At 44.3% G+C, this 24,485-nt stretch overlaps 1 protein-coding gene and 1 pseudogene across 1 annotated transcript; both read right to left on the bottom strand.

Annotated features, from left to right (window-relative positions):
* Window positions 1-3,267: 3,267 nt before the first annotated feature.
* Window positions 3,268-6,842, bottom strand: LOC123446807 (annotated as a pseudogene).
* Window positions 6,843-18,112: 11,270 nt separating this feature from the next.
* LOC123446805 lies at window positions 18,113-22,427 on the bottom strand. The gene is made up of 7 exons (XM_045123351.1): window positions 21,850-22,427; window positions 21,636-21,757; window positions 20,266-21,072; window positions 19,813-20,137; window positions 19,088-19,253; window positions 18,730-18,832; window positions 18,113-18,625 (listed from the first exon to the last, which is right to left on the bottom strand). Exons 1-7 carry the CDS (start codon window positions 22,306-22,308, stop codon window positions 18,508-18,510), a joined length of 2,100 nt encoding a protein of 699 aa, XP_044979286.1. The 5' UTR covers window positions 22,309-22,427; the 3' UTR covers window positions 18,113-18,507.
* Between the last annotated feature and the right edge of the window lie 2,058 nt (window positions 22,428-24,485).

Here is a 24,485-nt window from a genome sequence, read left to right as displayed (position 1 = left end):
TTTTATTCACACAATTACGTAGACGTAGTGCCTAGCACGACTTGTTTCCAATTCCATGCATGCAGTGCACCTGCTGCATGCGCGGGATCGGATGCGGCCGGCAATGATTGAGGGAGATTGGTCCCGGTCGACCGTCAGATTATTTTCCAGATTCCGGCTGCTGCGTGTGCCGATGCAGCGCCACACACGTACGCTCCACAGGATCCATGCAAGATCTTTCTTTCTTTTTTTACAGCTAGAGCTAGGTGCCTTTCTTTGTTCGATCGGTCTCTTTGTTATGTAGAGTAGTATATCTTCCCTTCCACACTCTTTTGTGTCGACATTTCCAAGCATCATGCGATTCTCCAGTTAATACTTTTTCCTCTCCCGTTGTAAATATATAAATAAGATAGATGACGTCGTGCAAAATGTGTGGTATTTTATTTTCACTGCTAACCAATGGTTACAAATATAGTGGCACTGCCATGTGCATTGGTAAAGTCGAAATTTAGGTTGATCTCTTCCACGTGGGCCCAACGGCCTACCGGGCCCTTGATCCATGCGCCCTGGTCGGGGCCGCCCAACCCGTTATGGTTGATGGGCTCCTGTGACCTGCGCTATAAATAAAGTGGTGGGGGCCGGGACGCACGGTACGAGGTTCACCGCGTCGCCAGACTCCCCACCAAAATCCCCTTCCGATCTAGGGTTTAGCGCAGTGCTCACGGGAAGCACCACCTCCGTCTACACCCTTCTCTCGCGTCACCACGACTCCACCGCACCGATGGCCGACGCTGGGAGTTCATCCGGCTCGGGACTAGGTAAGTCCAAGATTGAACCGGATACATCTATGCCTAGTAGATCCACGGCTTTAACAGAAATTGCACCATTACGTCCGCCATGGAAGGTACTCTCATGGTGCAGAATCTCATAATCTTCTTGTTGGTATGCAACCATATGAGAAAAAAAAAACAAGGATGCATATTGGAGAATAGAGATCATGTATGTGTCCAAAACATCATCTATTTAGGAAATAATGGTGTCGGTATTTTGTAACTTCCTTTTTTGAAATAAAAATAGAACTAGTATGCCACTATAGTAATTGGATTTGCAGAGGCCCGGGGCTTCGTTCCACCTTTTTCAAAAAAAAAAAAAAACTATCGTACTTGGATTTTCCACGCAACAAATGCTACTTAAATGCTGCTCTCGATCTTTTTCGGTGTCATAGGCATGTGCGAGATATCTCTCACTTCCATGTCGACAAGATCCTAATGAAATGACCAAGGGACGACCTAGCTATAACGTACCAGAATGATCGAAAACAGCTAGCCAATATATATGTGATCACACGTTATGCGTATAGCTTATGCTTAGCTGTGGTCTAGCTCTAGCTAGGGCATTGATCCTATATGCATGCACACGTTGAAAAGAAAATATAGATGCCAACTGAATTCAGCTGGCACGCATGACAAGAAAGAAAGGAAGAGAAAAGGTGCCTGCCAAGCAAAACTAATCTCATTCTTCCTCTTTGTTTTCTGTTTTTGGTCATGTAAGTATATGCGCCCCAATGCATACATGCATGAAAGGCCCTCTCCATCCAGCTTTATATAGCCTTTCTAGCTTACAATTGACTAAAACTAAAAGGCTAATTTTCTTTGCGGAGGAACTGATAAACGAACTTAACGAAGCTCCGATCGAGCGTATGCAAATGCAACGAACGGTATCTGAAACCCTATCTAGTGGTAGTTAACTTGGTTATACTAATTATGTCTGACCAAAGTGAGCAAGTTAACTAAGACTAGTTAAAAGGCTCTGTCGTCGTCGATCGTGCCCATGCAATGAACGGCATCCGAAACCCTACCTATGATATCTATCTAGCTTAATTAGCAAGCACTATTTTCAATAACGGGGTCGATCGAAGTGCTCTAAGTGCTCATTAAGTTACTATTTTGTGTGCGCAAGGCATCTGTTAGAATAGGTTTTTCTTACAAATGACGTAGATTCACACTGTCACACACTCACTCACACTACTATACGAGGTTAGTTTGAGGTTGTTGATCGAAAATATGGTCGCTTGCTAAGTTCATCGCCAGACTTAATGAGAAACATCGCGTAGTGCTTGATTATCTCTAGCGGGCAATCCTGTGTGTTAGACAACATCTAGAAATCATAGTAGTATATGGTATTAAATCATAGTATATGGCAGAAAAATATCAGGTGCTTCCAACTTTTTTTGAGAAAAAAATAAATGTTTCAAAAAATCCTAAAAATGCGTGAATATTCAAGAGACATGCATGTGCCGCCTCGAAAGATCTCAGATCCAAATATGAATGGAGAAACATAAAAGAGACGAATCCGGGACTTGTATTGAGAGGGTACGTAGAACTTTCAAAGGTCAAAGGCGCATGCTCTTCTGGTCTATTGCAATCCATATTTTTCTTGGTTGGAGAATACAGGAACTGAAGTAGAGTGGCCGGTCAGGAATGTTCCAACAAGGTAGCAGCAGTTACCTAGTACAGAGGGTGCGTGCATGCATGCCAAGTCAACATATCTCTTGATTGTGATTCTTAAGGTCGATCAAGTCAGTCAATATTTCTAGAGGAATTGACCAATCAATCAACTACTCTACTATACTTCCTCCGTTCCTAAATATAAGACCTTTTAGATATTGCACTATAAACTACATACGGATGTATATAGACATATTTTAAAATGTAAATTCACTCATTTTGCTTCGTATGTAGTCTCTAAAAGGTCTTATATTTTGAAACGGAGGGAGTGCTTAGCATGCATGCATGCAGTTCTAACTTGTCAGTCAAAGTCGCGTGTGGTATGCACGAGGCAGCTAGCTGGTACGTCCATGCGCTCAGATGCATATATATAGTAGGTGTATTAATTACCCTACCTACCATGGACCTAGACCACGTATGTACGCATGCCTATACCTACGTACGTGTCGCTGACATGGCATTGCATCAGTTAATTTAGGAGCTTCTCTGGCCTCTAGCTAGCTAAGATAATTTCTGATCAATACGCAACGATTGCATCTCATCCCTTTAGCAAATCATGTGCTAGCTAGCTACTTCACCGGAACTAAAACCACGACAAGAATTATACAACACAAGGAGTATTAAAATTCACAAATTCTTGGATACTGGCGATATATGCACAACACAACAAAGGCTTTGTTGTTGTTGTTGACTAGCGATATATATATATATATGCACACATAAAAGTAATTATAAGGTTATATAATTACATTGAAACCTTGCGGTTGAAAATCATAGCACATCAGTGGAAACCACGTTTTTATTCAGCTGATAGAAGCGCTGTCATCGGAACCAAAACTAACACAGATATCAACACAAGAACATATAGGAGAGGAGAGGAGAGCTTCAACTTTTCTTCGGATCCATTACAACGACACCAAGGATACAACACAGGCTTAGAAGTCACCACAGCTCTCAACATATCCTCTTATCTTATTTAACCCCAAAAGGCGGCATGTCACTAAGCTAAAACCCCTTCCTAGACCGCGCCCGGCCTTCATCTCTTCTGCTCATTGTGTTGCACCTGCTCCTCTTCGGCAGATGTTTCTCGGGATGGCGTCGGGCCTCGCTTCACCAGCTGAACTCCGCTATTTGACTGAATCACATCGCCCGGCGCTCGCCCCAATATTCCCCGGCCAGGGTGGGGGGCTCTCACAGGCAACCGGATGGATAACCCATAGCCGAATCCCGAAGGGACGATCCTAAAGGGCCGCCATGGCTTGCGCACAAACTGCGGGCCACTAGACTGAGTGCCAGCACACCGATGCAAAACAGGAGGCATAACCATGGCAGGAGCAGAGGCCGATGCCGATGCAGCATCAGCTTGGCGCGACGGTTCCTCATGCTGCGCAGCACGCTTTGTTCTCTGTTGGATCCCTCGTCTGCCCTCTGGACTAAGGTCCCTCTTGCCACGTCTTGGGCGAGGCCTGCTGACCAGATCATTGGGGTCAAGTCGCCCAAACAGACGGGTCTTCAGCTTCGATGTGTCGATGTGGCCCTTCATGAAATCCGTCAGGTTTGAAGCGCAATCTAGAAGGCATGTGCAGATCTTCTGCATCTGCGTCTTCCCTACCGCCCTCGCGAAATTCTGGGACCGGTCCAAGAAGTCTTCAACCTATATGGTGAGGAGGACCATAGAAACAATAATGCAGACGATGAGCCTGGCTAGCATTAGTAGTAGTACTGTACTAGTCAATGTGCAGAATACCTACACTTAAATTACCGATTCCTTTCTTCCAGGTCTTGGAGATCCATGATGCTTCGAAATTGCTAGCGCAGAGCCCATGCTCCCATAAACTTTCCACTGATAGTAGCTGCAGGATGAAACACCAAACTTGTCATTTGTTTGTTAGTAAGCATTACCAGCTACAGACACAAGGTCAAGGTCAGGCGATATATAATCCATAATAATTGAACTGAATGTGTTGTTGTAAGATATTCTTTAAGTATGGACATAACTTACACAGCAAAAATGAATAGAAAGTGAATTTAAAAATTACTCACCTTACTCATTAATGTTACAAAAAGTTCAGCTACCGATTCTTTATTTGTGCTCCCAAACCCCTTAAAGAGCAAGATGTTCTTCTCAACACTTGCGAAATCTGAACCATCTGCAAGGGCCAAAACAAGATAGTTATCTCATCATCCTTTCTGGGTAATACAGCAGCAGAAGAAAAGGTAAGAACACAAACCTTTTAATAAGGCAGAGAACGCGGGCAATATTGGAGGATGGCGGGTCTGCGCTGCCCATTGTAAAAGCAGTTCAACTTCTAATCAGATAAACAAATCAGAGTAGTATTAAATGCCTACACTACTGAGCTATCACTCAATAGTCACTAGTCAAAACGAACTATAGACTGGACGTATAATTACTTGTGATGTAATAATAGAACCTAAAAACAACACATTCTTGGTACCTGCAAATGGAAAGCAACCAAGGAAATGATTGACATCGAGCTCATTGTCTGCGCTGTCGGGCTATTCACATCATGTATCTTAGCCCAGGTCTTAACCTGCAGCATAAAGAGAAAAACCAAAAGATAGTGTTGTCAAATAGCTTCAGAATAAGCACCAACCGTACCATTGGCATGTCACGCCTAGGAAGATTACGTTACCAAGTAACTTAGTATCTGAAACCTTTCATCAAGTGAAGAAATCAATTTGACGATCATCGATCTTGTCATGCCATCTTTGTTTTCAACTGTAATATCACACTCGATGCCAGTCCCCCGATCAATAACATTCACAATAGGCACCTTAGCACTTACAACGGGTAAAACTCCACAGTAAATTCCGTCCCCTGAAATTGAAAAAATACGAAAATAATGAATTGTTTCCTTTATCTACTCGACAAAACTCTGAACACACTGCCCAATTGGTGGACTTTCATATGGTAATATGGTACAACCACACGATTAGCAAAAACAAGCTATGTTGATCAGCCCCAAACAGGATAAGCTTTACTGTAATTACTCTTGCAATGTCCTTTTATTTTCCTCACTTTTATGGGGTTTTGAGGCCACTTGGAGATTTGGTACATGCAAGCAATCAACAAAGTTTTCAGTATCAAGTTCTTTTCTAAATAAGAGGGGGTGATACTTGCGTTGATGAAGAGAAACTACACAAGAATGCATAGTGAAGAGCTTGAAAGTTTATAACCGATCAATGGACACACAAAGGACTAGTGTGAAAATGTTGAGCTCAAGGAAGTAGTTACTTTGAAGAGAGTATAGAACTTTGGCGAATTTCCTGACAACTTTCATCTTTTTCTTGCGAGGACACTGATCCTCTACCTCGGCACTGAAGTTGACAGAGAGGTCCAGGTCACTTTTAGGAGTAAATAAATCCATTGTGAATGACCCAAATGCTTGCACGACTGGAAACCCATTGTCGTTACCTGCAATGGTTTGTTAAGAGGAGATGTCATGATGATATCATCTTTATCTTTTCTGCGAGAAGTCTGTCATGCTATTCAGCGACCACATTATTAGTAAGAAATGTAAAGAAATTATATCTCTCCCGTTACCAAAGATTCTAGTTGCCATCTTGTTGAAGACATCAACCAAGGCGTTCCGTTGCTCGTAGTCGACGGGCTTGGGGCGCAGCACGGCATACACCTCGAGGAGCAAATCGTTGAGAGCCGGAAGGCGGCCGGGATCGACCGACATCGCGGCCAGCAGCTGCTCCTCGTTACGCTCCGCGTGGCTGCGTAAATCTGCGCAGGAACAGACAAGAAGCATCGGTAAGAAACATGGAAGACGGCGAAATATTTCTTAGTAAAATGCGGGGAGAAAATCTCCTCGTTACGCACACGCACACGCACGACAATGACAGGGAACAGATAAGATATAATGGCATGAAGTAAAATTCAGATAAACAGCTAGGTACAGACAACTTGGAGGAATATTTGACTAGCTAAACTGAACTCTGTGGAGCTGAACTGAACTCTGAAAGACATACAGAGCAAGCAGGAGTTGCTCATCCATTACCGATTGTGGCAGATGGATAGAGAGGGGCTGCGAACAGTGGGTAGCAAGTAGTGTATTACCTTGTGAATCCCAGACGCCGAGCTCGCTCTCGCCGGACCTACGAACCGTCCAAGAAAACATGAGAGATCTAATCTACGAACCGTCCAAGAAAACGGGAGGGGGGTCGGAGAGGAGGGGAGCGGGAGTACGAACTCGTCGGACTCTGAGCCGGAGTCGGTGCCGGAGGCGTCGGAGAATGGCGGCGGCGGCGGCGGCGGCGGAGAAGGAGGAGGAGTCGCCATGGCTCCGTCCGTGTGCTGGAACTGGAAGTGGAAGTGAAGCTGGAGCCTTCCTTCCTTCCTCTGTTTTTCTTCTTTATTCACCGACGAGTGGGCCCCGCTTGGAACCGGAGGCCGAATAGTCCTCCCAACTCTTCAAATTTGACGGCAAATTCTTACACCATCTATAGCCGGATCCTCGTACCCATCTAAAACGTCCATACATATACATATCGTTCGGTCACTGTCCGATGATAAAAATGCAGTCTAGACGGGTCTTTTAAATCGTTCTCAAATTCTAGGCTAACCGTCACCCCTCATCTATACTACTAATAAAAGATCAAACGAAAACTTCTCTAAGTACACACAACTATTACCTTCACAAAAACAAACATCAATCACCACCACACAATTAGACATCAAATTACAATCTAACGGCCTTCCACCATCCGTGCACCACCACCGTGTGCATTTACCAAATTAACTAAGGCTGACCGTGCTCCACCTCCTCTCGATCCCTGCGGCCCGACGACCCCGCTCCTCGAGTGCCCCCGCTCCACGGTCTTCGCCATGGAGTCCTCCGGCATGGATCCCGTCTGCCCCTGCCGCCGCCCTCCACCCCCCCCCCCCCCCGCCACCAGCCCCGCCTATCCACACACCGATGCCGCTCACCATGTGCGGGTCTCTAGCGCCAGCTATCTCCCACTGCCGGGAAGATGCACCCGACGGGGATCTGGATGCGATGGCTGCCGTGGACTACATCACCGTGGGCTGCGAGCGAAAAATCCTCCAATAGTAAGCGCATCGACGAGGACACTGAAATCATCTCCGGTGAGCAATCATCAGCTTATCCGCCGGCTGCAAAAAAACGAGTCTCTCGTCGTCGGTGGGCGTTGTCCTGCCAGCCCAGGCGCCGACGTCGCTGGAAGGTACTATCTTCCTTCTCCCCTGCACCGTCTGTGGGCTGCTGCCTTCGCTGTTCATTTATTTTCAGTCTCTGAGATTTGAAGTTTGTAGTACTACTTGGTTCTCCGTTGTGCTGTTTCCTCGAAGCTCTGTGCGGATTGATTATGGCCGTGTGTTTAGGCCATTATAGCCCAATGCATCAGACTCGAGTGTGACTGTGGAGTAATATTTGGATCTGTCAGAGTCGTTGCAATCCACATGAAAATGCTCCATGTGTGTTTTTGGGATACCTTTATGCTTGCGAAATTTCACTTCACTACTAATTAATTTGGATTAGAATTTCAGTTGTGTAATCTCACCTATTTCCCATCCAATTTCTTGTTTTATGTGTTAATTTTTTCAAATTAGATTTTACTAAAATATGTGTATTGTCGTCTGAATAATTGTTGATTTTCAACGAAGATGAAAAAAAAATTGATAACCCTAGGCCACTTGTTAGAAGTTCATTTGGTTGCATGCCCCCACCTTCATGAATAATCTCGTGACCAGCATATGAATTCAGAGTTGTTAGAGTTCCTAGAGCCATCATTATTTGTTGAAAATCAACACTGGCGAGTCTACTGCACAAATGATTTTGCCTTTACAACTATTGAGGAGCACAAGTGCCTGAATTTGGAAATATGACACGTTTGTGCCGACCTGCTTGTTTCGTTTCCTTCGGTCGACAACAGGGCGGTGTACTTCCCACAGGGTCATAGCGAGCAGGTTGGTGCAAAATTCCACTCCATCACAAGGAGCTCCATGGCAAGGAGCTTTGCATGATCCTGAATTCTAGCTTTCAGCGCCGAATAAAAGGCATGGCTTATTTATGTCACAAATCTATTGCTTTATTTGTGTGTGTAGATTTACTTGGTGAATTTCTGTCTCAGCTAGCCGCGTCAATGGGTAAGGAGATCGAGCCTCAGATCCCCAACTATCTCAATCTGCCGCCACAGCTTATCTGCCAGCTGCACAATTGTAAATAAATAGTAAATGGAAAGCTTTTGAGAAGGTTGCAATGTGCAAATGCACTGTTTAAGAAAAAGGGAACCCAACTACATATAGTTCAGCCCAGCCTTTGATATCACTTTTTGCTTGAATTAATTGGCATCAAAATATGAATGTACAGTATAGTTTTTTAGCTTATGTTGCACATATAATGGATGTTCTAGATGTATCTCTTTAGCATCTGTAAGTAGATAGCCCACACCATGTGGGGCTGGAAGATTGGCCCTTCCGTTGTGGGCTGAATCTAATTTGGCTTCTCCCTAAGTCACTCATTCATGCAGGTAATTTCCTCTGATTTTCCTCATGTATTTTCTTTACAAATAACATGGTGAACATTGGGAAAGTTTGCATAGCCCAAATTCAATTCTTCCCTTGCAAGAGAGGTGCCATATTTTCCAGCTTGTTGCAGAACTTGTGACGTCAAGCACTAGCGACTACTTTTATTTATTAACTTCTCTGCTCTTATGTCTTGAAATGCTGGAATGTGTTAATTTGCTCTGAAATTTATGTTTATAAAAATATATGCTCTTATTGATTAGCTTCTATGCTCTTATGACGGTAGTTTTAGCATCCATGGTGTTGTAGAATAGTTTTATCACTATCACATATCCATGAAAATACTAAACCGAGGAGCAGAAGCAGGTGACAGCAGCCAGACATTTGATCCCACTGGGGTACAAGAGAAGTTTCTCCTGATATTGTTGAGATGAGTGAAGATAGCTTGATGGCGTGGCAAGTCTTCTCTTGAAATAAACGGCTGTGTCGTGAGTTAGCATCAGCGTCCCTAGGCTCGACAACAATTAGAAATTCAGAATAGAGCAATCATTTTCCAAAACCACTTCTTATGTTTCTATGTTTATCTATGACATTTTCTGTTTTTTTCTCATGTTGATGTAAGGGCAAAATCCAACTAGGCTTTGCTATACTCTTAGTTGCCATGAGAGTAAGTAAACAACACTTGCTTACTTCCTAATACTGACTGTGCGCTTAATATAATTTTGATTACTCATGTTTTGGATAACATTATGTGTAATAACTTGTGTCTTCTTATGCTATTGTTTGATTATGATAAAAAAAAATACTTTGATCATGATAGATATACATGAGCGCATACTCATGTGAAATTTCTATTAAAATTGTTCACTTGATTGCAGTTCCGTCAATTTCTCTGTAGGGCATCGTGTTGTCTCTCGACGTGCAATGGATTCAAGCATGCGCAGGGAGATTTTCTCCGCCACACAATGTTAGATGCACAAGCCTTATGGTCTAAGATCTCACCGTCACGCAAGGTATAGCCAGAACCATTAATCGGTCTTGCTCTACATTTTTGTATCTAGGTAACTTGGATTTACAAATCTACATTATTGCGGTCTCGTGGCTTGCTCACAATATGCATGGGTACCTTTAGATAGGAACATGTGCAGTTTCTTGGGTATCACCTGAGGAAATTAAAAAATGCCCCATTTATTGATATTTGTGTGGTTCCCACTGAACATACTCTTGATGGAAAGCTATATCTTTGAACCCTTTATTCGTCCAACAAATTTGTCAACGTCATGCCTTGAATTGGCTTTTTTAGAACATATTTCAATTGTGCAGAGTGTAGTGTTGCCGTTCGATCCAAAGTGGAGAATCTATGGAGCTCCCAAGTCTGACCAGTCTCAATCTCCTAAATTGGTATCTGAGTTATAAACATCTCTTCTTGGTCGAAGGGAGACAATTACAGTCCAACGTCTGATTTTTTTCCCAATCGTCGGACCAAATCCCCCCCCCCCCCCGTAAGTTGAGAAATTTGATTGTACCAATAATTATTCCAATATATTTCACTAATCTGCAACTTACTATAGGAGTTGGAGCCTACCGCGTGCAATCACTGAAAAAGTAATGGATTTGCCACACTGTGCATGGAGGTGCAGAGTGTAGTGTTGCCGTTCGATCCAGAATGGAGAATGTATGGAGCTCACATGTCTGACCAGTCGTCCTTTCCACTCATGCACTTGAGGTATTATATACTCCTTCTATTCCCTTATACAAGGCCATTTCATATTTTTATGTCCAACTTTGATCATTTAATTCTACCAACAAAATTTGTGTTATATGCTACAAAAAGTATGTCCTTGAATGCATATTTGAAATAACTTTCCTGTGATATAATTTGTATGGCATATAATCGTTATTTTGTTGACCAAAATTATAAGTCAAAGTTGGACACGAAAATTGAAGTGGCCTTGTAAAAGGAAATGGAAGGAGTACTACCCTTTACTCTGAATGTTTTTGAGAAATGGATTTCAGCTAGCATGAGTGCTTGCAACTTGCAGGTGTTAAAGTTAACAGTAACTAGGATGCACTCAGAATACTCATGTATTTGTTTCCCATATTATCAATCCAAGGATTAGAGAAGAAAAAAAGGACATAGTAAAATTTACTTCGGAGAGCTAGACCATGATCTACAAAAACTATCACGCTTAGGGCAGAAGAGTGATGAAGCCCCGTGGTTTTCTAACCCAGTGGTTGCTTCTGACCTAGCTAAGGTAGGAAACATCAATCATGTTTTCATTTTTTGTACATATTTTTGTGATTGCTGAAGGTAAGGCAAAGAGTTGTTGTAGACATGAAATTTTTGAAGTTTGTAATGACTAGAGATTTAGGCAATTGTCATGGTTACGAAATTTCATCTTGGTCACTTCGTATGCTGAACCTTTTTTAGATAATGGAAGATTGTTTTTCCGTCCTCTGCATCGTTCCACCTAAACATGTTTTTTTGCCTGATCTTGGATCCTACCAATTTGTTGTACAACCTTCTTTCTCTTGAGCTCACTCTTCATATCAAAATCCTTTTACATAATATGCATTTATGCTCTATTTGCACTGTAATCCAACATGTCTTCCTTCCAGTTACAACTGCTATCCCTGTTTGTCTTGTGCATATTTTGAACTATAGTGTTTTGGTTGATTATAACTATGTACCATTCTTTGACTATTTCAGAGAAAATCAGAAGAACATTTAGGGATAAGATGGAAGGGGAGTAGGTCCCTATCTAGAACTGTTTAACATTCGCTATTTAATTAGACTAATAAACAAAGGTATGACTGGCATTTCTAAAAAACGTAGGTCCATGTGGGACACAAGATAAATATATCGTGCTATTGTTGTGATGGTCTCCTCCTAATTACACAGATATTCACCATAAGAACTGCTCTCCGACCTCTGCTCCCCCATCAAACTATTAAGATGCCCCGTTTATTTATTTTCTCATAATATGTCTCATCTACTTGCAGCCATGGAATTCATGTATCTTCACTACAAAATGTGACCAAGATGAAAGAGTCCCTACTACAAACATTGTTGCATGTATCTGTTTCTTTTGATTTGTTATGTTGCTTACAAGATAACTCCCCAGCTAGCTTTTACAATTTCTTGTGGATTTACATGGTGTGCATGAAATTTCTCTTACGTGCAAGCTTGTATACTTGAAAATCAGGGTTTCTATGTAGTATTACTAACTAGAATCCAGGAATTTTGTTTTATTCTGAACACAAATATCAAATCAGTTGATTTTCCAGTGTTCACCCTTGGTTTTATCTGGCACTCTTTCTTTTGGTATTTAAGCATGAAATTTTCGCGACTGGACTATAAAGAGAGATTAAAGGGAATACTTTGGAGAACGACTGTGCATGTTGCTTGTCAAGTTAATTTCAGTGCTGAGATATTTTTGTGAAGAATAAACTAAACATGCACATGTCTAGAGCATCTTGGTGGTGCACATAAAGAGTGATAAGGGGGGTCAATGGCTCAGAGATTTATGGTTTGATGCTATCTTCTGTCATATCTCACATTTGTGTACACGACATGAAGATCCACTCTTTCACATAATGGAAATTCTTCCTATTTGTCATCGTAGTCATAAAGATTTTCTTGTACTACACATCGTCAACATTTTGAAATCTATTCATTCTATTATAGAAAGTATAGTGTTGCTGATTTTATTTTACAATTGTTATGAACAATTAAATATCTTACGGTTGTACGTGCATTGCACGTGCCCGCTTACTAGTTTTCAACTTAAATATAGAATGGATATGAGGAACCCGGACACGCCTACCATGTCGGCCTCATGGCTTGGCCTCATGCGGACTCGCGGGGAAACCAAACGATCCGACGGGTGCCTCGATTGTCGCCGTTGTGTGAACATCGCGTGGCGCCGCTCCAGCTTTCCGCACGAGGTCGGGGTCGGCTATTTAAGTCGGTCGGGGCCCCCAGCCCTATCTCATCCGCATCCTCACTTTCTCCGTCGCCACCCAAGCCCGTCCACCTCCTCCCGCCCTTTCCTCTTCGTCAGGGTGGTCTGACGGCTGATCACCACCTATGCTGTAACAGCCAGGATTCGACGCTCCAGAAGATTTTTCGTTTTATTCTGTTTTCACCGTGTGATTTATTTGGTTGTCGCATTCATCATCCGCATCCGCAACCTTCATTTACGAAAAAAGGCTTTCGCCCCGCTTTATAGATAAAGCAACGACCGAAAACAACTCGGATAAAACCGCACGCCACCACAACACACGCACACACCCAAGACTGGATGCATAGGCGCTGAGCGCAGCAACACTACCCCCTAGTATTACAAAATCAATTGGAGTTCTCAACCGTGAACATGCCACCGTGAAGAGATGAAGCCGCATATGATGAACCGTGTGCTCCAAGGCGGCGCCTTCAGGAAGGTTACGACACCAGAATACCGCCACCACCCGACCCGAGGATCAGAGTTTCCCCTGGAGCAACACGACGGGCAATGAAAGCCACGACAACGCCTTCAAGAAGGGAGCGAGCTACGCCGCCGCCGGTCCATCCAAAGATGGATCAAGTTTTCACCCCCGCCAACACTCACCACCACCGGACGCCACACCCCAGCGACCATGCCACCCACACGACCATGGCACCGGGCAACACCTAGCCACGGGTTGTGCCCGTGAGGACTGTGGCACCACCACCAGTGCCGCCGCACCGACAACCCAAATCTGGACACCACCTCACCCGAGACCCACTGCTACCCCAACCACAGATACGAGCGGAAAGGACCCGCCTTTCACACCCCTGGGCGGTCCCCAACACGCCTCCATCGACCCGTCCTGCGGCGTCGGATGCAAGACGAGGTTGGTCTTGCTATCGAACGCGAGACGAGGTCGGTCCTGCTGTCGGGCGCGATAAGAGGTCGGTCCTCCTGCCGGGCGTGAGACGAGCGATGGATCATAGTCGGGGAAGGGTCGAACCTATGACGAAGGTAGCAACCAGACAACGAGGAAAGGGACGAAGGTAGAAACGGACCGCCTACAGACGAGCCGACGCCGGAAAGCCAGTCGCCGCCCTAGCTGGCCCGCCGAGCTGCCGTGTAGCCGCCGCGCCACCAGGAGGCCACTGCCCATGCCGGGCCTCCATGCGCACACGCCCACGGCCAGAGCACCAGCCACGCCGGGCCGCTGCCCCACCCGCGTCGCCCGCCCCGATCCCGCCATCAGATCTGGGCGGGCGCGCCGCCACCAGCCCCACAACCGAGAAACCACCACCCCACGCACCCATGAAGGCGCGAGGGACCTCCAGGAGTAGCAGGGGGAGCCACCGGCGACCACCAGGGCAGCCGCCGACTGGATCCGTGCCCATCGGATCCAAATTGGACCACCACCACCGCGACGGGCGGCACTACCTACAGCCCACCGCGTCGGGCCACGCGTCCGCAACATCGCTGCCAGACGCCAGCCACCATGTCGGCGCCCCTGCACCGGTGCGCCACCGTCACCAAACACCCCCACCCGCGCCGTCGTCTTCGAGGGGGGAGTGAGGAGCCCCGCCGCTGCTGACGCCGACCAGGCTTAGCCCGGCGGCGCGCACCAACGGCGGCAAAGGGAGGGGGAGAAGAGGGAGAGCCCGACCCAGCAGCGCTAGGAGCAACGCGGAACGGGAGGGGGGAAGAGCAACCTCCATTTCCCCGAACCCCGGTGGCTTCGCCGTGCAGGAGTACCTCGTCAACACCTATGGCCTCACCCGCCCCCAAGTCCTCAAGGCCTCCAAGAAGCTCTCCCACCTCAAGTCCCCCGTCAAGCCACACGCTGTCCTCGCCTTCCTCTCCGGCCTCGGCCTCTCCGACGTCGACGTTGTCGCTGTCGTCGCCAAAGACCCGCAGTTCCTCTCGACCGTCGTGGGCAAAACCCTAGCCCCCGTCGTCGCCGGGCTCACCGGCCTAGGTCTCTCGCGTCATGAGATCACTCGCCTCGTCTCGCTTGCTCGCTGCGACTGCCGGGTGACTGAACTCTGCCCTATCCACATGTGACGCTCGCTTGTTTGCTTCCCTGCCTCGCTCACTGCTACCTATTTTCCTCTGGTTTCGCGTGGGTGCACACACGCTTGCACATGATATGTTTCTTGCGTAGGAAGTGATTATTTATTCCTCCTTTATTCATGCTTTCGCTAGCTTTTCTACATAAAAAAAAATCATGTTTGCAAATGTCCTTATTCCTTCTTTATATATCCGTAAACAACAAACTCCTCCCTTCGGTGCCACGTTTTTTCTTCATTTTCGGTCCTGGCATTTTCAAACTACACGTCTTGGGATGTCTATTTTTTTCTTTATTCACGGACCAGTGGGCCCTGCTTGGCAGAGGTAGGAAATGGAGGCCCAATGGATTTATTTTATTTTATTTATTAGCCGTGCGTCTGGTGTCCAACCAACACTTCAAATTTGACGTCTCACATTCTTTGCAAACTTTTATTATTTTTCTTTATAACCGTTGAAATTTTCTATTCCTACTGTATACTATTGCGGGAAGTAATTGCTATAATTTTTTAACGGTTATATTTTTAATGGCTATATTTTTTGACGGCTATGTTTTAAACTGACATATTTTCGACCGTCATTCATTTTTGCAATGGATGTTTTTTTAATTAAGGACCATATATAATACCACAAAATTACTTGCTAATAACTACACTTGGGTCAATCATCATAGAATTAATCCATGTCAATTAGTGTAGCTTTATCAAATAAAAAAGAAAAAACAACAACAATTCTTCTTAAATTGAATTTTGAAAAGGCCTTTGATAGGTTTGAGCATGGAATGGTTTTGGCAATCATGAGGAAAAGGGGTTTTGGACCCAGGTGGTACTCCTGGATTCAAAATATATATTTTTCGTTTGCTACCTCTATTGTTTTTTTTATAAATCATGTCTCAGGAGCCAATTACAAATACATAAGATGGGTTAGGTAAGAGGACCCTCTCTCTTCTTTATTGTTTGTGTTGGCTACCCACAGTGGTAAATCTACTCGCGGGCTTTAACAGGCTCAAGCCTCCCTCCAGCCCTACAATTTTTTTACTACTAGTTTCAAGGACCAGTTGACCCACTTGTGAGCCTGGCCCAACACATATTTGCACAACCCAGACAATCTAGCCCTCTATTTTTCTCTAGATTCGCCAGTGGCTGCAGACTTCTTCCTACAAACTATCCTCAATGATGTTATTCACAAGGGCTAGTTTGTACCTTCCATCAAGTTTAACTCATGTCCCAACTTTCCAGTTGTTCAATATGCAAATGACACTCAAATTGTCATGCAAGCTTGTGCCTCGCAACTGAATGATCTTAGAACACTTATTGATTGGTTATCTCAAGCTTCAGGCTTAAAAGTCAATTACCACAAATTCAATCTGATCCCTATCAATGTGTGTGATCAAGAAACCCATATGTTATCTGATATTTTGGCTGCCAGATTGGTGACTTTCCTTCCACCTACTAAGGGGTTGCCCTAGAGATAACTGTGCCAAAATTGAAATTACTTACATACATAATTGAGAGGAGTCAAAAGAGATTGAGTGCATGCTCACAAATGTTAAGCTAAGATGGTAGGCTTCTCTTGGTCAATGCAGTATTGTCATCCCTACCAACTTTTATCATGAGCTGCTTACAATTATATAAAGAAATTATTTTTGCAAGCAGACATGCCTCCGAATAGGCAAGGGTCTTGACAACAACAACAAAAAACATTGGTTGCCTGGGAGCTGATATGCAGGCCTAAGAATCAAGGTGGTCTGGGTATTTTGAATCTCCAAATACAAGATATACCAGTCTGATGCTTGAAATGGTTCACAAATTCCTCAATCATGATGATCTACCTACCTTGGGTTCACCTTATATGGAAAGCTTACTATAAGCAAGGGTTATCACATGGCCAGTTGACCAACTACTCCTTCTGGTGGAGAGACTGCCTTAAGCTTCTGATTATTTGCAAATATTTGGCAGTTTGCACCATCCAAAATGGTTACGGGATTCAGTTCTGGTCAGATAAAGTGGAATGGGCAACTAAAATCTCAACTCTGGCCACATCGATCTCTTCTCTTTTGCTAAATAGCACAATATCTCTATATCCACAGTCTTGACAACAACAACAAAAAACAACTAACATGCAACATAGCTCCGGTGTTAAGTCTATTCTGAAGGATTTTCTTTTGGCTCCTCCTTCAGAATAGACTTAACACCGGAGCTATGTTGCATGTTTTCATGCGTGTGGCTAAAATTACTCATGTTTCATGCGTGCATTTGAGACCAGAGATCGCCTACTCTTTACCTGCCCATTTGCTAAGGTATGTTAGTCTCATCTTTGTCATATCTGCTCTCAAGGTATGCAGGCAGAAATCATTTTAGCTGCATAGGCAATTTGGACCACACACAATGATCACATTTTTAGAGGGGTTACTCCAAATTTTATACCATTGCCAAAAGCAGTTCAAAGAGGAGTTAAAATGGATTATATTCAGAGCCAAAAGAAAGAAATACTCTGCATTTGAAGGCTCGGTCCAAGACATCAGATAGTTAGTTGCTGCTTGCTCCATTATTCCCTTGTAATTATTTCTGTACAGTTTGTTTTCCTTTCTTTTTCTTCCATTCTTTTATTTATTGAACACTACTTTCTATTATTTATTTGAAAATCCATAAAAATGCACAGCAGAGTCCTACAGTTTCCCTAAGAAAAAAAAAGTTTAGGTGCATATTGTTGTTGTCACAGAAAAAGCGAAAATCTGTTGGTCCTCAGCAGAAATTTTCCTTCGAAATTGCGTGCAAAGTACAACATATAAAAAAGATCCATACGATTTCCAATTTTGCAAACCAGAAAGGTAAACAGATCCTCCTTTGAAATACCATCGACTTATAGAGAAGAAAAAACTTGAATTGTAATGCCACCTCTTACCAGTGAGCCGTACAAAATTCAAAGGATGAATGATTCCTGAGAAAGCACGATTGTAGGACGGTGTTCTTCTCCATCCAAAGTATGAATTTCATTTCAACTCAGCACAATTATTAGGAGGATGTTATGCAATGCATCACGATTGTAGGACGCTGTTCTTCTCCATCCAAAGTATGAATTTGATTCCAACTCAGCACAATTATTAGGAGGATGTTATGCAACGCATCAATGTTTTGAGAGGGCTGAGCAATCTCATCAGGTCAACTTTGTTTGCGAGAAGAAAAGAAACCCATGAATAAATCAGTGAAGACCACCCAAGAAACACATATACTTACACTAGATCAGAGGAGGGGGGGAACCGACACATTGGTGAGACCAAGGATTATGTATACACACACACACACCAACCAACCAACCAGCCAGCCAACCAATGTGTCAAAAAAAGAATTTGAACAATCATCATCATCACATCATAGTCCGGGTTATATATGTTGTCATGCTGCAAGAGAAGGCTTTCATCTTCTGTCTTCCTTTCCTCGTATATTCTACCATCTAGTTACATGATGAAGTAAGCTCGGATCACCTCAATAATGGGTGCGCGGCACAGCGGACACTTCCCTCCGCTTCGAACCAACTCGTTCGCGCATTTCGAGCACGTGCACATGTGCCCACATCTGCGCCACCCACGAAAAATCATGCTCAGCACTACTGAACAATTAGCAATCATATGTTTCAACACAACAGCTTTCATCCAAATAATAATGGATAGAAAACCAACCTGTACAGAAGAGAGTCGATCGGAGTATCACAGCATACACAGCAAGTGCCTTTCCTCACATTCATCCACTTCGACCCATCGTCAATAGTTTCTTTGGTTTCCCCTGAGACAACAAATACATCATTCGATGTACAATCATCTTACAAGTACGAGAAAATGTACAGGGCAAAGAACCAACCAACATCATGACTTAAATGCTACACCAAGGTTAAATTTAGCAATAAAAGGTGTTATTAATGGATAACTACGAGCATTTCTTGAAGGTGAGAAGAGCAGACCCAGCATGCCCAGGCTATGTCTTCCTTTCTAAATTAGAGGAACCACCACAGAGTTAATGTGAGAAACAGTAGCTACTGACCTCGCTCGCCGATGAAGCGATTCAAGGCTGCGGAAACTTCCTGCCTAACAGAACGCTGTAACTCAAGCTGCATATCCATGCAGGCTTCCAACATCCTTTGCATATGACCCATACCTTGCTGAAGTCTTGCCATATCAGCCCTTAAATCATTAATAGCTTCCCATTCCTGGAGAAGCAAACCAGAAGAAACAAGAGCTTTATAGCAAACAAAAAGACATGGAAAATTACCCCATTAAAACTTACAAAGAAGGGAAGTTATTGTAAATCCAATTATCTAGAACAAAATAGTCCAAATTAATGCAAACAAGAACCTAGCAGTGCCCGGTTGGCTAGAGCACATGCCTGTGTGCTTGCCCACCCACGTTCGAGGCGCAGCCTCCGAATGTGCTTCATTTTTTACCTAAACATCTATTCATCCATTTCGACCCATCGTCAACAGTTAAGGTAGGGAACTTCCCCCTTTAACCATTTTTTTAAGCCAACAAATTAAGAAGTCCAAATTAATACAATCAAGAACCGAGCAGAGCCAGGTTGGCTAGAGTGCAGGCTTGTGAGCTCGCCCACCCACGTACGAGGTACAACCTCCACAGGTGCCTTACTTCTACCAAATACGTTTAACCTTGCCGAGGGAACATCACCCTTTAACCACGTTTTTTATATGGAAACAAATTAAGAAGTGCATAAAGCTGTGTGCAGTAATAAGAATGTCAAAGAGAATAGCTCACAATATCCGAACGGTTTATGTTCTGTCTCATCCAGTTGTTATGATGCAACTCCGAATGCCAAAGTGGTTGACGAGGAGGCAAAGGTGGAGGTGGAATCACTAAACGAGGCCTAACATTAGCATCACGAAGAAGTTCCTGTTCCTCGTCATCTTCTCTATGCTGCTCTTCTTGAGCTTGCTCCTGCGGTTCAGGGGCAGCTGCTGCCGCAGGTGTTCCTTCCAGATTCAAAGAGAGAGGACCACGACCTTGCCGTTCAACGTATGACCGGATAAGTCGGTCTAGGTTTTCACGGAAAGCGCTGTCGAGGAGATTAGAAACGCTCCTCCTGCAGAATTATTGAACAATGTATATATCAGCATTATTTAGAGTATACACATGCTGAATCCTAAATGGCTTTTGGTGCTAATCATGTTTCTCTTAATTAGTGCAAGAAAGAAAGAAGGAAAGAAAAACCTGCTTAGAAGCTCCCTTAGTTCTGTGCTGTACACATTATCATCATCACCAGGGGTAAATGTATTAGCTCGTCTGATGAGCGTAGACTCCTGGTCAACCGGTTGCTCTGAATGATCGTCATGCCAGTTATGCGCACTCCCATTGGACTCATCGTCGTCGTGCCACACTTCATTTATTTCTGGAAAATGATCGTCACTGTGCCACTCATCACGCACTTCTGTGGGGTCATTACCCTCCCCGTTCCACTCTCCACGCGCTTCTTGGAGATGATTATTGTCTTGAAGCGCTTCGGGGAGATGGTTACTGTCAAGCTGCTCTTCATGTGCTTCAGGAAGATTATTATCACTAATTGTTGACTCGTCGCTTGTTTCCAGAAGATACGACACCTCTTGATGATCTCCAGCCTCCATTGTCCTCTCATCAGACGATGATGAACTGCTGTCTGCATTTTCAAGCCAATTTCTTTCGGATCCCTCTCCAGTAGTAGTAATAGCATGGGAAAACTGATCCCAGTCTCTTCTTCTATCCACCACTTCCAGATCTTCCTGCCAACCCTCCTCCTGACTATGAGGTTCGGACAATCCTTCAGCAATACTAGGAGCATTGCTTCCATAATCTGATGCCGTTGCTGTATCTCCAATCCGGTGAAGATCAACATTATCGTTTGCCTGTTGTTGACGTGTGCCCTGAGCGTCTTCGGAAGCAGTATGGCTTGATTCAGAATGGTCATTGGTGGAGAGGTCAACAGTTTGAGCTGAAGATGAATCCGACCGGCTAGCTGCTTGACCTCGCATGAGATTCTCCAATCTGAAGTGAAACCCGTCTCACACATAAGATTAGTACATTACAGCCTTTCACTTGATCAGATAAAGAAAAATAATACTTATTACACACTATATTCAGATTGCATCTTCAGGTAACCATTCATTTCAGCATGAAGCAGGACAAAAATAATTTTTGTGCGTTTAGCGAGTAAATGCCTGCTTAACATCATCGATTGCTCCGTTATTGAAAGCTTATCATTCATTTGGATTTGGGCATCATATAAGCATCATTACTCGAGCCATCATATGTTGATTGAGACAAATATCAGCAAAATGGGGTGCAAAGGATCAAACTGTAGCGATATCAGCATCAGTACAACTAACCACTAAGAATCATGCATGGCATGGGCACTCCATACACAAGATGGACCTCCTCCAACCAAAGCAACAGAATGTTCCGACAATGACCCATTACTCCAATAATTTCGCTTGCATAAATCCATTCCAGGAAAAATAAATGGAATGCTATTATCCACCAAGCATTAGCAGCAGCAGCAGCAGCAGCAGGAATGGATAAAGAAGCGAGCTTGCTGCGTGCGTACACACCTCAGGCCCGAGACTGGGTGGCGCTGCCGCAGCTGCCCGAGCTCCCTGGCGGCCACCGACGGCTGCCTCCTCTCCTCCTCCGGCAATCCGCCGTTCCGCAGAAACCTTCCCCGGAGCAGCGCCTATGGTTAGAAGAAAAAAAAAAAGAAATGAGCAATCGTGCTACAGCTAATGGAACAGTGGCCGGCGGCTTGCCGGTGGCGCGGCGACGCACGTGGATTCGGTTGCGGTGGGGGAAGCCGGAGACGGCCCGGCGGAGGGAGAGGCGCTGGAGCTCGGCGTGGCGGTCGGCGGCGAGGCGCATGACGAGCTCCAGCCTCGCCTGGCGGCCACGGATCCGGGGGCCGGCGCCGGCGGCAGGGGACGGGGGCGGGTGCGACGGGTCGCCACCGTCGGCGCCGCCCTGGTCGCGCGCGGCCTCCATCTGGACCTGGACCCAGTCCCGGACGAGGCGCACCCGGTCGCGCTCGATCTCGCCGAGCCACGAGCCGGCGTCGGAGGCCGTGCCCGAGATCCGCGCGGCCCGGTCGTCGCTCCAGCGGCGCGCGGCGCGGCGCACGGCGTCTCCGTCGGCGCTGTCGGCGCCCGGGGAGCCCTCCCTGCTGCTGGATCCCTCCCAGTCGCTCTCGCTGCGTCGGCGCGGAGCGGTCACGGGCGGCGGGGCGTCGGCCATCGCCGGCCGCGGCGAGGCATTGGGGGGTTTGGTCGGACGGAGGTGGAGTCGAAGCAAGTCAAGGTGGAGAGAGACGATTTTGGTTGGAGACAAGAGAAGAGTAGCTAAAGACACGATTTTTTTCTCTCCTTTCTTTTCCCCCTTTCCCTTTCTATTTTCTTTTCTTTGTGTGCATTAATGATATGATACATTCAAGAAATGGCAATGTGGAGGGAAACCTAAAATATTGCAAAAATACATTATTGGCTTACCTTTTATGTCCACAAAAACAAAAATGCATTATTGTCTCCTACTATTGCCAACATTGACATCTTCATCGACAAGACTGCGAGAGGAAGGAACCGGTTGCTCGATTAGCTACCTGGTGGTTAGCCACCTGCTACAAAATGCCTCCCGCTGTAACAACAAATGCATTTGAAAGAAAAAAAAAACTATAAAAATATGTACCCATGGTTGGGTCCCAACACATCGGAAGATGACAATATGATTTGTATGTGGACCTCATAGCGTCGTCCCACCGTCTTGCGTAACGGAATAACAGAGTTCAGAGCATCCATGTGCAAGTAAATGTTTGATCATTCGACGAATAATGACATAGAAGCTAGGTTTCTCCTATCGTCTTCTTTTTTTTGTTGTTCTTGTTATATCATAAACCATTTCCATTTCAAATTGCATTGGTCAAGAACTATTCTCGCGGAAAAAAGGAAAGTATAGTGAAAGGACTATGTCTCGTGTACACCAATGTTTTGACCTTTACTCACAATGCTGCTTATCCAACTATTTTTATACATAGATGGCGCTGATGTGGGCCAGCAGTCATTAGTTTTGAGAATGACCTCGAACGAAAGAAAAAAAGACAGTATTTTTAACATATGATCATCCATTTTTCTATTTTTCTTTGTATATGGAACAAAATGTTCAAAAAATAGAATGATGAAGGGAAACTTATTATTGCTCTCCTTTATATACGATGAAAATGCATTATCATTTCCCCCGGTTATTTGCATTGGCATCTTCATATATATACACGATTGCAAGGAAGGAACCAATTACGCAATTACTTCCTCCGTTCCTAAATATAAGTCTTTGAAGAGTTTCTACTAGAAAACTACATACAGATATATGTAGACATACATTAAAATTTAGATTCACTCATTTTGGTCTGTACGTAGTCCTCTAGTAAAATCTCTAAAAAGACTTATATTTAGGAAAGGAGGGAGTAGTTGGTAGTTAGCCAAGCACTTAATTACTCCCTGCAAAATGGTTCCCTATAAGAAAACTACTAGAAAGATGTACTCATGATTGGGTCCCACTATTCCAGATGGAAAAAATACGACGTGTTCGAAGACCGTATCCCGCGATCACACGCTAACCAAATAACAGAGTTCAAGGCACCCACGTGCAAACGAGCATCGGTTCATTCAAGATATACTCCCTCTGTTCCAAAATAACTGTCTCTACTTTGTACTAGCTCTAATACAAAATTGTAATAAGATTAAGACACTTATTTTAAAAACGGAGGGAGTAGAAGATTTCTCCTACGTTATTATTGATACACAAATTCTAAACAATTTCCGTTGCAAATAGCATGTACGTCGTCGGTGGGCAAGAATTCTTCTCGCGGGAAAAGGAAAGGTATACAGCAGCTGCAAGTACTATTTCTCCTAGTGTAGTGTAGACCAAGGATTTTGGCATACTTTAATAGCAACTTTGCTTAATTAATCAACTATTTTCAGCCATAGCCATAGATGGTGGTGGTGTAGGCAAGCAGTCGCTAGTTTGAGCCTGACCTCTAACGAAAAAGAGATTAGTTTTGTCATATGATTGGTTGGAGAGGTTGAGGCAGGGTATATATGTCTTTTATTTTCTTCATAATATCAAGAAATGGAAATCTTCAGGGGAAACTAAAAAATTGCAAAATGAATTACTGTTTCCCTTTTTATCTGGAAAGTGGATTAAAACATTTTATGTTGCGTAACACGTCATTAATAATTCCTATAAGAAAACTGCAAAAAATTACATATGTGTCCCAGAAGAAGAGAATACAACATGCATGGTCATAAAACACTAGGCCGGAGCAACAGAGTTCGAAGCAAGCAAACAAACATTCAACATTCAATGTATAACGGCACGGCAGAAGATTTCTCCTACGATGTCATACCAATTCCATACTATTT

Source organism: Hordeum vulgare, chromosome 4H (assembly GCF_904849725.1).
Source record: "Hordeum vulgare subsp. vulgare chromosome 4H, MorexV3_pseudomolecules_assembly, whole genome shotgun sequence".
Classification (NCBI taxonomy): domain Eukaryota; kingdom Viridiplantae; phylum Streptophyta; class Magnoliopsida; order Poales; family Poaceae; genus Hordeum; species Hordeum vulgare.
This window is presented reverse-complemented; position numbering and strand designations above follow the sequence as displayed.

What these genes read in the sequence shown, in the direction of transcription:
- LOC123446805 (XM_045123351.1), bottom strand. Translation starts at nt 22,308, where the DNA reads ATGGCCGACGCCCCGCCGCCCGTGACCGCTCCGCGCCGACGCAGCGAG. An exon ending in CACCCAGTCTCGGGCCTGAG is followed by an intron (nt 21,073 to 21,635) that starts GTGTGTACGCAC and finishes GTTTCACTTCAG; the next exon opens with ATTGGAGAATCTCATGCGAG. An exon ending in TCGCTTCATCGGCGAGCGAG is followed by an intron (nt 18,833 to 19,087) that starts GTCAGTAGCTAC and finishes TTGTTGTCTCAG; the next exon opens with GGGAAACCAAAGAAACTATT.